Source organism: Liolophura sinensis, chromosome 9 (assembly GCF_032854445.1).
Source record: "Liolophura sinensis isolate JHLJ2023 chromosome 9, CUHK_Ljap_v2, whole genome shotgun sequence".
Lineage (NCBI taxonomy): Eukaryota > Metazoa > Mollusca > Polyplacophora > Chitonida > Chitonidae > Liolophura > Liolophura sinensis.
Genome location: NC_088303.1, coordinates 10,808,958 through 10,826,320, shown reverse-complemented (window position 1 = coordinate 10,826,320; position 17,363 = coordinate 10,808,958). Strand labels below are relative to the sequence as shown.

The 17,363-nt window shown below is 38.4% G+C and overlaps 1 protein-coding gene across 5 annotated transcripts; it reads right to left on the bottom strand.

Annotated features, from left to right (window-relative positions):
• Positions 1-797: 797 nt before the first annotated feature.
• Positions 798-14,937, bottom strand: LOC135475114 (bifunctional polynucleotide phosphatase/kinase-like). Of its 5 annotated transcripts, XM_064754858.1 has the most exons (19): positions 14,713-14,937; positions 13,359-13,418; positions 12,906-13,073; positions 11,336-11,904; positions 10,901-10,980; positions 9,485-9,563; positions 8,811-8,897; positions 8,147-8,218; positions 7,747-7,795; positions 7,324-7,391; positions 6,663-6,755; positions 5,626-5,694; positions 5,038-5,065; positions 4,404-4,465; positions 3,440-3,549; positions 2,937-3,024; positions 2,288-2,349; positions 880-1,642; positions 798-828 (listed from the first exon to the last, which is right to left on the bottom strand). In XM_064754858.1, exons 2-18 carry the CDS (start codon positions 13,408-13,410, stop codon positions 1,519-1,521), a joined length of 1,860 nt encoding a protein of 619 aa, XP_064610928.1. In that variant the 5' UTR covers positions 13,411-13,418; positions 14,713-14,937; the 3' UTR covers positions 798-828; positions 880-1,518. The 5 variants fall into 5 exon arrangements, with proteins under 5 accessions (XP_064610928.1, XP_064610929.1, XP_064610932.1 ...); XM_064754859.1 differs by lacking the exon at positions 13,359-13,418; XM_064754862.1 differs by lacking the exons at positions 13,359-13,418; positions 14,713-14,937 and having other exon boundaries at positions 11,336-11,741; positions 12,906-13,066.
• Positions 14,938-17,363: the final 2,426 nt, after the last annotated feature.

Sequence of the window (17,363 nt, the reverse complement as noted above, 5' to 3'; positions counted from 1 at the left end):
CCACTTGTATGTCTGGCCATGAAACACCAGCTACAACCTCAATTGTGTCTACCACTTGTGTGTTTGGCCATGAAACACCACCTACAACCTTAACTGTGTCTACCACTTGTGTGTCTGGCCATGAAACACCAGCTACAACCTTAACTGTGTCTACCACTTGTGTGTCTGGCCATGAAACACCAGCACGAAATGCCAGCTACAACCTTAACTGTGTCTACCGCTTGTGTGTCTGGCCATGAAACACCAGCACGAAACACCACCTACAAACTAAACTGTGTCTACCACTTGTGTGTCTGGCCATGAAACACCAGCTACAACCTTAAGTGTGTCTACCACTTGTGCGTCTGACCATGAAACACCAGCCACAACCTTAACTGTGTCTACCACTTGTGTGTCTGACCATGAAACACCAGCCACAACCTTAACTGTGTTTACCACTTGTGTGTCTGGCCATCGAACACCAGCCACAACCTTAACTGTGTCTACCACTTCTGTGTCTGACCATGAAACACCAGCCACAACCTTAACTGTGTCTACCACTTGTGTGTCTGACCATGAAACACCAGCCACAACCTTAACTGTGTTTACCACTTGTGTGTCTGGCCATCAAACACCAGCCACAACCTTAACTGTGTCTACCACTTGTGTGCCTGGCCATGAAACACCAGCCACAACCTTAAATGTGTTTACCACTTGAGTGTCTGGTCATGAAACACCAGCTACAACCTTAACTGTGTTTACCACTTGTGTGTCTGGTCATGAAACACCAGCCACAACCTTAACTGTGTCTACCACTTGTGTGTCTGGTCATGAAACACCAGCTACAACCTTAACTGTGTTTACCACTTGAGTGTCTGGTCATGAAACACCACCTACAACCTTAACTGTGTTTACCACTTGCTCAGACTCTCTTGTTACCAAAATAAGTGATCCCCTAAATGATACAAGAAGAGAACAATTCTTATTTGCTTATTAGTAAGTTGTTTTAATTATCAGATTGTCATTGGTGAGAATTAAATTAAGTAACACCTTCTGTCAAAAATAAAGACTTATGAGGACTTGAGAAATGACTTGTAGCAAAGACTTTTCAATAACTTAACAGGCTGTATCCTTCATTACATTTAGTACATGTACTTAAAGAATCCATTCTCACAAGATTCAGCATAGAGACAAGCAAAGACTATATCTGAGTCCCATTTCGTGTAGAATGCTGAGCTCGATTAACAGCACAAGTGTTCCCACAGCAGTCAGAGTGGTACTATAACACTATTACTTCAGGCCGTGTGCTGAGTTGCCCAGCAGATTTCCCACTCTCAGAAACACTGTGTGCGGAGTTGCCCAGTACATTTCCCACACTCAGAAACACTGTGTGTGGAGATGCCCAGCAGATTTCCCATACCCACAAACACCATGTGCTGAGTTGCCCAGCAGATTTCCCATCCTCTGAAACACCATGTGCTGAGTTGCCCAGCAGATTTCCCAGAGTTAGAAATGAAAGCACACCAGTCGTGGAAGCTTTCATTTGTCCATAAGGTATTGGAAAAACAGCTTTTCATGGGAGAGATCTGTGAATTTGGGGACAAAGTTGATCTTGATCACCTGTGTAAAACCTTCAGACACAGACGGCTCCTCAAACTTTGACCTGAAGAAACAAACAAATGTGATAATGATGTCAAAATACCATTTTATGCACAAATGACTTGCATATTACGAATCAGTGGTTTGCAGCTGATGAATTGGTGGCCAGGTTTGAAGGTGAACAGATCTACAAACCTAACAGATTTTAATAATGGATGTTGCAACTACAACTTTCAATCATTCCATGTCTTTGTGCATTTTACTTTTTATTTGAGATATGCCTGTGCATTTCAACCAGCAGAGGTTATACAGTATAATATTCACCTCAGGAGTCTTTATTATCTAAAATCAAGCTTGAGCTAAAGCAGACAAATATTGTAGGTTGGGATGCTGTCACTGAGCTGGGACTGAGAGGCTGACAGGCACTGTATTACAAAGGCATTCAAACAAGCCTTTATCCATCTGATTGTTTCTTAATGCCATTTCTCAAGAAATGCAGGTATTAACACAGGTGCTGTAATAGCGGAGTTTACATGTTTGTATTTCACTGACAGGCCCATATCCACTGGTTTGATCCTACATCAGAACCCCTGCCTGCCATCATCTAAATGAAATAAACTCAGTACAGTGTCAAACACTAACCAAAGACACAAATCATTTCACCGAGACAGGATATTCCTATCTGTATGAACCTGACACACTAACTTACTTGTAAGAATTCATGACCATGTCATTGATGGGTTTGTGTAACTTGTCTGTCAAGCTCCGGAACTGTGGCAAAAAAAGTGTTTTGTGAATATTGTTACTGATGTGCTGGAGTTTATGCCTTTCTGATCTGGATCTGAATGCCATGCTTCAAAAACTGTACACACCACATTATACATGTAACTATCTTGCAAGCTAATATTTATAACATCTACTGCTCAGAAGATATACTTTCACAAAACTTAATAAACCATTTTTAATTTTGTAAATTATGGTATTCTAGCCTGGAAGATTTCATATTAAATAACAGCAGCGAAGCAGGAGCATCTCTCAGCCATGCATATTACATGCACCTATTTCAATGGGTCCCAAGATATGGTGGTCACAATAGTTATGCAAATAAAGCTCACTAAAGGGCAAATATTTGGTCCCTAGTTGCCATGGTTATGGGAACTTTACATTTCATTTGATTTGCAAAAGAGGTCATTCTACATGTACAAAATGCAAAAACTATAGGCTCTGTAAGTCCCTAAGCTGAAAATGAATTTTCCCTTAAATACATGCTGTCCCGATCAGGGTTACAATTCATATAGATCATTATTAACAATTAGCACTTCAACCATCATGGAAATGTAGTGTTTCTATGTACAGACCCTTTCATTGTGCCTGGCTTGTTGCAGAGATGCAGTAAAATAGAAGCATCGACAAGGAACGTTGAACTTCTTGGCCACATCCAGATACCTGGAACAGTTCAAAAGGCTCATACAATAATCCCCTCCCAACCACCATCACTTAAGTGTTATCATCAGGTAATGTTTATTTATTAACTTGATTGGTGTTTCACAGCATACTCCAGCAAGTAATGTAGTCAATATGACAAGTCCAATGTCTTCAATAAAACATGCCAGTTAGGATAAATGGTACGCAAAGTTTTCTGACATAGCATCTAAATTAAGAAGCCAAGCCTTTCCCAAAGACAATAAGTACAAAATATGAGGAAATTAAAATAGCAGACACTATAATACAATAAATATGTAGCAGGTAGTAGTTAAGTATAACAATATCTCTTTGGGTGCAATTGTTAAAACCTGACAACTTTTAGACATTACCCAGCATGCATGTACAAATCCTGACTTGTACATGCAGAGGGAGCTACCTTTTCCTGGACTCCTTGTCAGGACTGGTGTTATCCACCACAACCTTGTGGTTCTGTTGTAGAGACTTGGTACAGGCAGCCACACACTTCTGCCAGGAGCCCAACTTATCCTACAACACACACCAAGACACCTCAACAACTATAGTGTCTCAGGTTATCAGTTTATCCAATAACACACACCTCACTAATAGCTCATAAATGAAACGTTGCAGTTTGAAAGGGACCCAGCATTTCTGCAGTCTCAACTGTCTGTCAGCAAAAATACATGAAAATCTCTTTATGAGAACATTACAAATCAAATTAGTCTTACTGTCCCAAAACATGATGACTGAAATACTCATCACTATTCATACTAAACAGGCTTTCGGATTTATTATATTTATTTAACATTTTATTCACTAGCATGCTTACAATCTCCTGTCCTTCGCTTTCCACACACTTCTGTAGAATGATCATTTCGTTAAATGATAAGACAACTCTAAATCAAATACATGTATGCACTGATATTTAATTAAAAAACAAAGTGTTTAAAATTGTATCTCTATATTTCTGTGTGGTTGCATAACTGAGATAGTGCAGGCCAAATTAAACAAAATGGCACACATTGAGAAAATTGGAAGTGGTGCCATGTTATCAGTTTTACCCAAACAGCTGCAAGTTATTTCTGTAATCCGAGAAAGCATCTGTTTCCGCTGATGTCACCAGAACCCTGTTTCGGCCTTTAGCCGTGTGGGCTTGGGATACAAATGACGCCACATCACGTTTCCAGATTCTCTAACATGGCATATCCCAAGGTCTCATAGGAATTCCACACCGGTACTAATAGCTGAAAAAAGCACGCAACAAAATGGCTATGGCAGTTTTGGACTGTTTCCACACCTCTTCCAATTAAATGACTGACCTTTGTTCTCTCTTCCTCATTCACACTGACATAAAACTAAAGTTTATAAAACAGGGAACTCACTCTATTCACATGAATGTAACCCTCCTTCACCATGTAGGTCTTCACGAAAAATGATTTTCCTGCTAAAAGTAAAAATCACAATGTTTTACTTCCTGATTAATAGACCCATGACTGTTTGACAAAGCAGTGCTCTTTGACAAAGCACTGTCATAAACAACATGACAACTATTTAGTTCTTTAGCCACTGAATCTCAAGTGTTATGCGCAGGTGTGAAAACGGTATCTCAACATTTGAACATCAGTATGAAATTCGGTACAATAATTTAAGCAACTTATACAATTTATAACAAACTAAAGCGTTCTTTTACGGAGCTATACTTCACTGTACTTGTACACAGTATAACTATGAGCACTGGCTTTGAGAATACACCTTAATCTACCTACGACATAATCTAGACACCACAATGTGGCTATAACCCTATAAATTTTCAGTGAAGGTTATATTGTTACATACTTTATGTGTATTTGGTTTTTGTGTCTGGAAATTAGTCTGTTTATCAGGTAATGATTACTTGTTCTGGTGATTTCTTTGCCAAATCATTTCATGATTTCCAATCAGAAATATCCTCTTCGAAAAACATTTCGTTTCATTCAAAAAAGTTCATGTCATAAACTTGCTAACTGGATTACTTACAAGCTGGAAAACCAACTGTGATAACAACCTGTAACAAATAAAGACTGTACATGTATGGTCAGTCATCAACAAGCCGAACTTGCAGGTAGTCATATTCATTTTCATATTCCAAATATCCGAAATTAGAGAGCTGTTACATAAACGTACATATTCCAAACCAAAGCCATGTATTTTATTTTTAACCCAAGCCTTATCATTGGTTGAGGAAAAAGACAACAACAATCTTCACATTGGACTTAAATTTGGACAGATACATGTGAAAGGAAATCTTATAAGACACTTGATTTTAAGTAGTACAAAGAGATAATCAAAGGTAGCTTCTTATAATTTTTCACCAACAGTATTTCACATGGAACTTCACGTCATTTTTCACTGCCTAATCACCTTTTAGTGCTGCAGTTCAAACAGCTGGGCGATTTACTACCTGTTAAACTCCAGGTGATTTCACCACACAGGAGCTTTATCAATTCAGGATTACCCATGGACACAAGCTTTATCAATTCAGGATTACCCAAGGACACAAGCTTTATCAATGTAGGATTACCCATGGACACAAGCTTTATCAATTCAGGATTACACATGACTCACCTCTTGATTCTTGGAGATAATCTTGGCATCTGGAGGGGACGTCAGAGGATTATCAGCTCTCAGAGAATTCTGAAGGAGGAAATGTCCAGCACACATGAATTTATTTGAGTAAAATTGCTCGCTTACATGTATATACAACAGAAGGTAAAGGGCATCTATCATAAAGAAATTGTACCATATCCTATTGTAACTAAAGCTTAGCATTTTTCAAGCGACACATTTTGCTTAATTTTGATTCATTTATCCACCTTAAAGGGCAACTATGAGTTCTTCCTGAGGTTTACTTGATTGATTTCCAATCAAAAAAAGTATCTTAAGTAAGATTTTAAGATCTTTAATTGGGGCCTCCGTGGCTCAGTTGGTTAGCATGCTAGCGCAGCGTAATGACCCAGGAGTCTCTCACCAATGCGATCGCAGTGAGTTCAAGTCCAGCTCATGCTGGCTTCCTCTCCGGCCGTATGTGGGAAGGTCACTCAGCAACCTGCGGATGGACGCGGGTTTCCCGCGGGCCCTGCCCGGTTTCCGCCCACCATAATGCTGGCCGCCGTCGTATAAGTGAAATATTCTTGAGTACGGCGTAAAACACCAATCAAAAAAAAAAAAAAAAAAAAAAAAAAAAGATCTTCTTGCTTCTGAAAGTGTTTTTTTTTTTTTTACACAGCAAACTTTAAGTGTATACAGCATATTGTGCAAAAATTCCAGGATTACTGCTCTGACTACTGTGCATTCCCTGAGGAGTGCTAAGTAATCGCCACTTTCACTTGACGTAACACATTGGTGAAAGGCAAGTCGTCTCCTACTAACTTCATGTAAAAATACACAAAACAGCACAATCAACCCACTAAGGGCTAAACAAACTGACACCCATACACACACATCCATGGACAGGCACAAAGAAAGATGTCCCCCATTACATTTGCAATGGGATATACTAAAAATGAATGATAACAACTTAATACAACTTTGGAAATATTGCACCCATATCCTGGCAAGGGGACATAAAAAGTGTACACATGTATAACAGCATCAACACTTACAGGATTAAACTCTGGCAGTTTGAAAGGCGCTGGTTTCCAGCCTTGAAAATATTCCTCAGGAGTGAAGAACTTGAGCCCAATGTTGAGCGCAAACTGAAACCAAATCATCACTAAATTAAACTGAGATACCGTTCAGCACAAAGTGAAGCCAAATCAATGCTACATCAAACTAAGAGGGTGTGCATTGTAAAGTGACACCAAATCAATGCTAAATCACACTGAGATGGTGTTCATTACAAAGTGAAACCAAATAAATGCTAAATCAAACATAGATGGTGTTCATTGCAAGTTGAATCCAAATCAATGCTAAATCAAACTTACATGTAGATGGTGTTCATTGCAAAGTGAAACAAAATCAACAAGAAACCCCGAGTCAACCGTCCACAAGGAATTCATCACATACAAACAGTACATAAGAAAACACCTCTACATGTACGTCTGTGGCAGTCTATTATTTGTTTATATCATTATTTTCCCTTCTAATAAGGCCCATGACAATAAACAGATATATTACATCTGAAGTCCCACCACCCCTTCTTGTGACAATGTTACTTTTCATCCACTCGCAGCAAAGGCAATGTGATACTGTGACAGCAGACAGATTGAACAGATTGATATCCACTAAACTTTCACTATTTCCCCCTGTAGAAATTCAGCTAACCAGTCTATCACTGCAGGAAAAATCCTTCTTCTTCCCAGGACTCCATTTGTCAGCTCTGCCTGCAGCATCTGTAAGTCAACCACACCAAAGTATCATTGTGACAGCTGTAGTGAGTACAGTAGTCAAATGCCAGAGGGCTTGTGTGCAAATAAAGTCCGAAACAGAAGAGAAAAATCATTTTGAAAAAGTATAAATGCAAGATGATTAACCTTGGATATGAGTACCTTAGATGAAGATAGAGAAATTAATCTAAAAATCAGGGATTAATTTACATACGAATAAAGGATGACAATAAACATAACATCAACCTCTCAGGCCCCTACTGGCAGCACTATTTCTTCTCCTACATGACGATAAGCCCATGACTCATGAAACCGGCACATACGCGTATATCTAAGCTGCTAGCTACAAAACTATACCTACCCCCAACATAAAATGATGTGTCTATGTCCACTTCTATACCATCATTAGCCTATACAACAAAATGAGAGAAAAGTTTATGTGACGCACATGTTAGATTGACACCAATCTTTACTTTTCAAAAAAACTGGGAGAGAAATGTAATACTTTGCTTTCAACACTACTTATATCTGTTGTAAAAAAAGAAATAGAAGTCTTAGGGTAACCATGTACGGTCCTCCCTTACAACAACAGGCCACAGGGGTAGCCAGTTAAGTGGACAGGTGAAATGTTATCTTTATCTTCATCCTCTGCTAACCACCATTGCAGACAACTGAAGTGCCTGACTGAGTGCTTGTCATTAAAGCCTACAATAACTTAAGTGACGCTCACTAATTTCTTCAGGCAGTTTAGTTTATCTTACCTGCTGACTGAGGAAATCCCACATTCCTGTGGCAGGCTTCCGGCAAACACCCGAGCCTGTGGACACAAGAATCTGGCAGGCAGACAGAGAAAACGATCACATCACCAGCTAATGTGTGTGCAATCCGTCTTTTGTACAGCAATATATAAAAAACTGTTGCAGCCTTTAGATAATTGTGATAAGGTTCACTTAAACTACTCAAATATTCCGCATAAGAGATATAGAATTTGATCAGAAATGTATTTATTACACTTTATCACAGGTACATGAATACACAGAAATGCATGCAACATACCAAATATATACCACAGGGCCCCAAGATAATCATACTGACAAATAAACATACAGACATATAAAATGTGATCAAAATGTGATCAGACATAGAAAATTAATTTTATGAATCTTTCACAATGACAGTGCACTTTTGGTATATAAAACAAAACTTGACAGTTTTCAATTCCTTAAGTATGAGGCATAAGTCTCTGAGAAATCACCAAGTATTGTTATTTGTGATTACACTTTCTGAGTATGGCAGATTCCAGCACTGTGAACAATACTACAAACACCCAAAAATAAAAACACTGTTACTTCACTATTTTCTACAGAAAATCTGAGTGTATACATATGCAAAGACAGTTAAATCTGTTTTCACAGCTCCACTCACCTGTACAGGAACATCCACTCTTTTCACCACACCTGCAAACTTTGTCTTCAAATCCTCCACCTTAGTTTTCCCTCTTTCCACACCTAGCTTTATTGCATACAGAAATACAACATCATGTGATGACAGGAGATTAATTTGCTCAACTCAAAACAAACAAGCCAATAATTATTAGGACTTTGTATCTCACTGGCAAAGTCAATGTATGCTAAAGTTCGTTGTCAGGTCAGAGCCTCAAATGCCTTGGGTTAATGATAAACGCACTGCCAATTCCCTGCTCTGCAGTAAAGACAGAATGTAGACCGTGGTACATGTGTTCAAAGACGGATATTGATGACAGAATAAGGACTTGAACACTGAATTACATACACAAATAATCAGGGCCACATCTACAACAAAACTAAATCCCAAACTGTACAGGTGACACTGTAACCCCGCATAAACACATCTTATGAACAGCAACTCAAAATGATGGTTTCTGAAAGCTTCTAAGTCTGTGAATGAAGAAAATTTGTATGAAAACTTACATTTTTGTAAACCGTCATATTTTTGCTTAATTTACTTGTTAGATTAAATACACCCTGACTGGTTTGAGAGCCCAAAGTTTTCCGGAAGTAAAATGACTCTAGACATGACTCTGATAATACTGAGATGTTCTATGTTAACTCCTTACTCACCTGGTTTGTAAAGAATACAACCTTGTACCCATCATTGTGGAGGCGCTTCAGCTTTGTGGGAATTTCACCATACAGAATTCTGCAACATATACAACAGCAGTTGATGGGAACGATTCTTTCATCAACAAAGTATTCATGCAATATTTATATATTTGATTTATGTTTTACGTCTTACTCAAGAATATTTCACTTATGTGACGCCGGCCGCATTAAGGTTATATCCTTAAAAGTAATTAATACATGTTGAAGACTTAATTAAATATAGCCCAGTAACTGAGCATGAAGGAAGAAGTAAAAGAGTCCACATTTGTTACACTTACTGATGGAACTGAAGAGAAGTGTGTCAACAACTGATAATTAAACATAACCCAGTAACTGAGCATGAAGGAAGAAGTAAAAGAGTCCACATTTGTTACACTTACTCATGGAGCGAAAGAGAGGTGTCTCAACAAATGATAATTAAACATAACCCAGTAACTGAGCATGAAGGAAGAAGTAAAAGAGTCCACATTTGTTACATTTACTCATGGAGTGAAAGAGAGGTGTCTCAACAAATAATAGTTAAATATAACCAAGTAACTGAGCATGAAGGATGAAGTAAAGAGTCCACATTTGTTACACTTACTGATGGAACTGAAGAGAAGTGTGTCAACAACTGATAAACAACCATACTGACCATTAATGACAATGAAGAGCTTCAGTTTTTGAGAATACAATGATGCAAGCTCAGTTCAGTCTGTAATACAGGACTTATTACTCTATGAGGGTCTCATCACAAATTACATGTAACTGGTAAAAATACATGTACAATGACATTTAAATATATTAATATAAAACAAACATCCTGAAAGTACTGCCAAAACAATACATGTCCACTACCAGTTTGAGACATCAGAATAATAGATATAAAATTGGGAGAATTGCTAGTCCAAAAGAGCCATAATTTTGTCCAAATTGGACACAGGAGACAAATCTGTAACTTGTTATGGTTATGTGCCAAGTTCCCATTCATCAAAGAACCATTTTGGACAGTCTGGATAACTGTTCCAGTGCAAAGTTATATAAAAATAGCGTTAATTTTGTCCAAATTGGATGTGGGGATAAGAAACTCGAACTTGATCTGTAAGTTGTTGGTGAAGCCACATACCTAGTTTCAATTCAATACGATGAACCAATTTCACAAAAAGTACGGAGAACTAGTGCACTGGAGTGACAGACAGTACAAACCTGTAGTCCTAGTCCCCTCAACCCCCAATCCCCATGGGTACTGATAGGGAACTAAGTAGTGAAAGGCAGCTATCACTATTCCAAGCTAATGTGAGAGGCACACACATGTTATAAGGTGAGGGCAAAACTCACAGATGATTTCATATGTGAGGGTTATGAGTAAATTCATCCTAAGGTAAGAACTCTTACTTCCAGTCCCCAGGGTGAGTGGGAAACACCTTGCCAGACACTGTGCCAATGATTGTCCCATCAATGTCAAACCCTGCCACCTGTCAACACAGGACATGAAGTGTTATTGTGCAGCCATACAGTTTTCAACTTTCAACTGCATGATCAAATATTTTTTGTAATTAAAAATCATTAGTCAAAAAGAAAGAAAGCACCTTGAATATTCTTGAAAAATTCTGTTCCTACTAGTAATTATGATCACTCGATTCAAATTAAAAACCTAAAACCTTTCGGTGACATAAAACTGTTTTCATCACAGTTCGTTTCACAGTATTGTATTCAAATCAACAAACCATCTGGAAAAAACAAATCCCAGATGTCTTTAACTACACAGCTAACTTGTTAACAGTTTTATATCACCTCAGCAATAAACAATTCTGTAATGATTGCTGGTACCTTACTCCTGGCCTCCACTCCTTTGCCAATGTACATGAGGAGTTTGTCAAACTGGGACCAGCTAGAATCAGAAGCAGGTTTTCCACATCTACTGGGCACAGCTTTCACCTCTTTCTTTGCAGGTATAACCTCCGCAGCTTTCTGCTCACCTTTAGCTGCCTGTTTCATTTGTTTCAACTTCTCCTTCACTTCTTTGACTCTAGCAATCTCAGTGTCACTGTCATCCTTGTTATCCTCCATTGAGACAACAGAAACGACTTCCTTCTTCAGTTTTTTGGAATTCGATCTTGACAAGGACTCAGATTCTGAACTTTTTCGTTTCCGAGAATCGCTAGACTCAGATGATACTTTCGTCAAAGGTTTTGTTTTCATGTGCGGACTGGCTGTTTTTGACGTTTCTGAAAACCTGATCAGATGAGGATAGAGACCACTGAGCACATAAACAGTTGTTCCGTCAGTCAATGTCACAGTCTCACCCTCATTCAGTTCCTTGGACCCCACAGCTGAGCTATTCCCACCTAACTGCTTTACTATTACCTGCAGGTTTTTGTAATCAGCGATAAATTCCACTAAAATAGAACCAGAGGGAGAAAACACAGTTAGAAATACATGTACAATTACACATTACATACATCAGTATATTGATTAACATTGCTTTCAGCATTGCTGTTATCATCACAGTGCCACCTAGTAGCAATCTGCCCCATTGTTTTGTGCTGCTTCACCAGAATTACCTGCTGAAGACACCTGATAAAGTATTCATATCAATCACAGAATACTGACAGTGCTGACTGCCACTTAGTCTATCCCATTATGCCTTGTACAAAGCAGGAAACTACCAGTAGTACATGTACAGATCTTTTCAGCATTGAAGACTTCAAATTTAACCCACACATAACTAAATTCATTCTCCCATTTAACAAATATACTCTGTGGTAAAGTGGCTGCAGCAATTTGAAATTTGCTCAGCAAATTTGATTTATGTACTTTATTTAAATCAAAAAAAGTAACTCATTTTGCAAGATTCTCATAGTCATCATGATTTTTGAAAGGTGTTTTGAGATTTATTCGGAAGGTAGGTGATATCATATTGGAAAAATGTTTCAGCACAAAAGTAATGTATGTCAATGTGATTGCGGTAAAAGTTTCATGCCAATGCAGTATGTGACTGGTGTTTAATGCTATACTCCCATTATATCATGGTAGTCATGATTACAGAAATGTCAGAGTGTAGGATGTACAAGCAGTTTGTAAAATTACACTTGAAGATGACTTTTTAGGCTAACAAAATGGGTGTACAAAATGCTGTGGATGTGATCTGACTTAAAGTTCAGCATTTCTCACATGACACAGTTTGCTTTATTCTAATGGATTCTGCCACCTTATACGGCCACTTTTTGAGAGTTTTTTTGTGTGAAGTTTAACTAACTTCTTATCAGAAAAACTTACACGTTGGCATTGAAAGTATCATTTTACGGCCCATTTATGTGCTTCTGGAAGTCCATTTTTACATACCTACCATTACAGTGAATATTCAGGCTCAACCACAAGACAGAATGGAGAAACTTACACTGCTGCCGGGAGCATCGTTTGTCGACAATCTTCGTCAGGGGATTGCGCCCTATGTAGACAGGGCAGCCATCAGGAAGAGGGATAGGATCATGACTGTTGTCCTTACACAATAGAAAACACTTCATTCTCCGCACTTGTCTACAATGCCTTCTGCGGGTCGTAATCACTATATCAAAAATAAAATGTACACAACTGTATCTTCCTGACCAGGTATTTAACAAATTCATGATGTGGCCACATGTCAATGAATACATGTACATTTAGCTATTATATGATTAAAGTCTAACGCCAAACTAAAAAATATTTAACAAATATGAGGTGGCAGATGTTTACACGTGGAGAGCTCGGAGTAAACCACGCTCTTTATCAGGTAGCTGACAAACATCCTGACTTCCAGCCACTGTCAAACCAGTAACACCCGGATTCCAGTCTACAACTGTCTCCTCATTACCTTTAGTGTATGCTTCTCGGGCAAATGAAACTCGACAGCACACAATCTCCATTGTTACAGCTAAAAAACAAAAAAAAACCTAAACAAGCTAAGTGGATATTTCTTGGCAAACGGAATTTGAGAAGATGAAATACCTATTTTAGGTAAGCAAAAGAGTGTTGAAAGGAATTTCATTTTTATTTTTTTGGGGTGGGTGGGGTGGGGGTGGGGATTCTACCATTAAGGCATTTCAAATTTGCTGTTGGAGTGCGCAAAAGCATACCAGAAATGTGTATATTCATGTGAAAATTCAATCTAAGTATGGGTTATATTTACTGATAAAAGTAGATTGGTGTGAACTAGACCTTACCCAATATAAAACGTTCACAGCCAATTTCTTGGTTAATCCGAGAAACTATGGTGGATGAGGGAGGTTTGACACTGAAGAGAAGTGATTAGTCAACCTCAGCTTATCAGAGTTAGTGAGAGCCTCATAGCTTGTCTAGAATCCCCTCATCTACATCTTGTGACTCACTCTGATTAATTGATCATTATCCTAGGTACACCTTAGATCAATTAAACAAGCCGAGTCAGCATTTCAAAAATGTGTCAAGTTCACTTAGAATGAACAAGAACAGGGTGGGGCTCTCGAGAAATAACACTGTTAAAAGGCACGATTGTATGGCAGCTGCTAACGGCACCATTGGGTCGACATACCCGACTATGCAAGACGAGCATTCAGTCTACCGAGTACCGTAAAATCTCGCCTTTTAGCTGCGTTAGTTTACAAGAGTTCCCACCCTGTCTCATCAATATCTGTATGAACTCGCGGAACTACTGAAATGCTGACTCTGCTCATTAAATTAAATCTACATTGTGGCTTATTTTATCCTACCCAACATTCTCTTTAAGAATTGCATGTCCTGTAAACAGAATGTTGGGTGGAATAAACTTTTCGCAGCCCATCACCTTGCCCGAAGATGAAAAAAAAAAATTCCAAACATAGCAATGTTTAAATGGCTGGATACTGATGAAAGGTGGTTTATCAATGGTAAACTTAACATATTACATTTTGGTTGTTTTAGGAAATCAGTGGACAGCAAAAGTAAGGTAGGGTTCGACCCGGTTTTTTCAGTGAAACTGTCCGCCTGGAGGTCTATATGACCGAAGCTGGGCGTTACGGTAGGAACGTCAAACTTAGCTTTGGGCTCTATGACCCTTTCACCAAGTTAGGTTCACAATGGTCGACAAACACCAGACAAAAGTGTTAGGGCCTCGGTTAATCTGCTCCAGTGCTAAAGCTTAGCATCGTGTTTGTGTAAGTAGATGTAAAATTGATCGGTGTCTACATGTATGGCTTTAGTTACAAATTTACCAGTACTGTTGTTGTTGTTGTTGCTGCTGCACGGTTTACGCCGACAAACTGGACAAAGTTCTACTTCTTCATCAAAGTGATTTCAGATCATGACTTTTTTCAGCCTGTTAGTACGTTCTATTCAATTACACGAGGCAAGACATGTAATGAAATTCTAAGAATTCACAAACTTAACCAGAGTCCACTCTGAAATGAAATATAAAAGCACAATTTCTTTCGCGCCTTGTCCATTGAAAGCCAGCTCTGTGTCTGCAAACCGCGTTTCGTATTCGCTTGACCCCGCCCCTTCACACTCTCATGGTCGGAGAGGTCGACGAATTTCTTTGTACGTACGGTGAAATCTTCGTATATGTCAGATAAATGACCATTAAACACTATATAAAAAAACAAACAAGTAATAATTCAAGAAAAAACAATGGCTCCATTAATTATAATATATTTTTAAAATTTGTTCAAACACAGCAAAAATGCACTGGAAACTGTATTCCACGATGGCCTTTTCTGAGCATATTGGGGCCAATGACAAGATATTAGGTTTTTGCCACTTAACACATGTAGAATTAGATTTCTTCATTCAATATGCAGATTTATGAATGCATTCTCTGAAAGGAATTGGGAACGAACTATGTAAAAAAAATACAGATGTGACGTGAATGATATACTGGTGTACTCTGGGTATCTCTGCCCAGGAAAATAGTTGGTTTTTTTTTACGATTTATTTTTTAGGAATTTTTCCAGCCGAGTGAAATAGTTTTAAACAACTGAACTGTCGTAACCCAGAAGGTATCATTCCCGTCATATTCATATTTTTAGAAATAGTTCCCTCCAAGCTCCTTTCGGTGAATTAATTCATAGGTTTTAGCGTATGCATATGCCTTTTTCAATGATCAAATCTAATTCTGTGTTTGTAAAGTGGCAAAAAACCTGATGTCACGTAATTGGCCCAATATGGCCAAAAAGGACCATGGGAGAATCCAGTTTAAAAATACATGCATACTCTGAAAAGGTTTTCACCACGGTGAGAACATTTTCTCCTCGGTGTAAATCTTTTCACCGCGGTGGAAACCCACGTAACACTTACCTCGATCTGAGATATTCGACATCTTTCATCTGACTAACGAGTCTTACATTCAGATCGAGGGCTAGATGCAACTTGGGTTTCTACCTCGCCGAAAACGTTTACACAGTGAAGACAACATTTCTACCGCGGAAAATAGGGTTTGCACCGCGGAGAAAACCTTTTCATTGTGGAGAAAAGCTTTACACGGCGGAGAAAATCTTTCCACTGCGGAGAAAATCTTTCCACCGCGGAGAAAATCTTTCAATCGGGCAGAAAAATTTTTCGCTGTTTTTCAAACTTTATAGTAGAATTTATCTATTTTGTGTCAATTTTTTCACTGACGTTAATTTCGTCTTGACTTAGCCTAGGCCTACTTCAAATTCTGAAGGTCATAATGATAAGTTTCATTAGAAAGTCCTCTGAATTATTTAAAATCAGTAGAAAATGTTAAAAATTTCGAATGGCACTAACGGGCCACCGTAATGTAAATTGTCAATAATAAAATATGTATCCGAGTTACGCTTTGACTGCAACTGTTACTATATTCAACGTGGCGATCTAATTCAAGGCGATGAATATACTGCCCCCCTCGCAACCGGATTCGACGGAATAAGATGAATTCTCAAACAGAGCGCCAGAGATTTCGACCGTTCTGTCAATATTTACTTACAAGAGAAGTATACTCATTGTAAAACTTTAGAAACTTAGAGTGAAGGAGTTGATGGAATAACCTTGACACGCTGGTTTTTGCAGTAATAACTTGCGATGATGACTGGAATCGTCACATAACACACAGATCTAACAAATGGTAGACCTGTAACGCGAGATATGTAAACACCATATGTAGGACCCCTCAGTATATTGCTCTACAAATAAGGATAATTTACAATATAAAAATGAAACTGTGGTTTCAAAAATCCAGCGAAGATGGGTACATGTATATATCTTTCACAGTCTTTGCTATATGTGGATTGTTTAAAGCTGGCAGATCATCAATATACCGTTTGCATAAGGAAGATCGGTCCTGGTGAGGATTACTCCTACTACGAGAACAGTTATAGGTGAACCAAAACAAATTGTACAAACCGGAATACATATACGCCAGTTTTATTAAACACGACTAGTTATGGAATTCCATCAGTTAATCTGTGTGAGGAATAATGATAAAATCTCAGATATTAGAGATATCCTTATAATACGTTAAATGTATCTGAGAGTTCTTGGTTTGGAGTTTTGAGAATCCAGATACAGCTGACACCTATATTTTTGGACAACAGAACTTTTTCCAAAATGACTGCCGTTAAGAGATTAGTTACAAGATTGGTGATACCTTTTCTTGACTCCGCAATAAAGCGAGCTCTCTGTGGGGATTTACGCATTTTTAAAATCCAGTAAAGTTGTGGTATATGAGTGTGACCAGAAGGCACGGTTGTACTCCTCTGTTTGAGAAAGGACGTTTCTCATGTTTTTTTTATATATAGTTTCTTCGGGTTATGCGTCGTTATAGATTACGTTGATGTTGCAGCAGCTGTTGTAGTGATATTATCAGCTCCTCTACAAGAACCTGATAATAATAATTCTTGCGGAAAAA

Coding starts and splice junctions, on each gene's coding strand:
- LOC135475114 (XM_064754858.1), bottom strand. CDS start 13,410: ATGGAGATTGTGTGCTGTCGAGTTTCATTTGCCCGAGAAGCATACACT. Junction 7,392..7,746: donor CACATCATTTTATGTTGGGG/GTAGGTATAGTT, acceptor GTTGACTTACAG/ATGCTGCAGGCAGAGCTGAC. Junction 4,466..5,037: donor CACAGTTGGTTTTCCAGCTT/GTAAGTAATCCA, acceptor TTTTACTTTTAG/CAGGAAAATCATTTTTCGTG.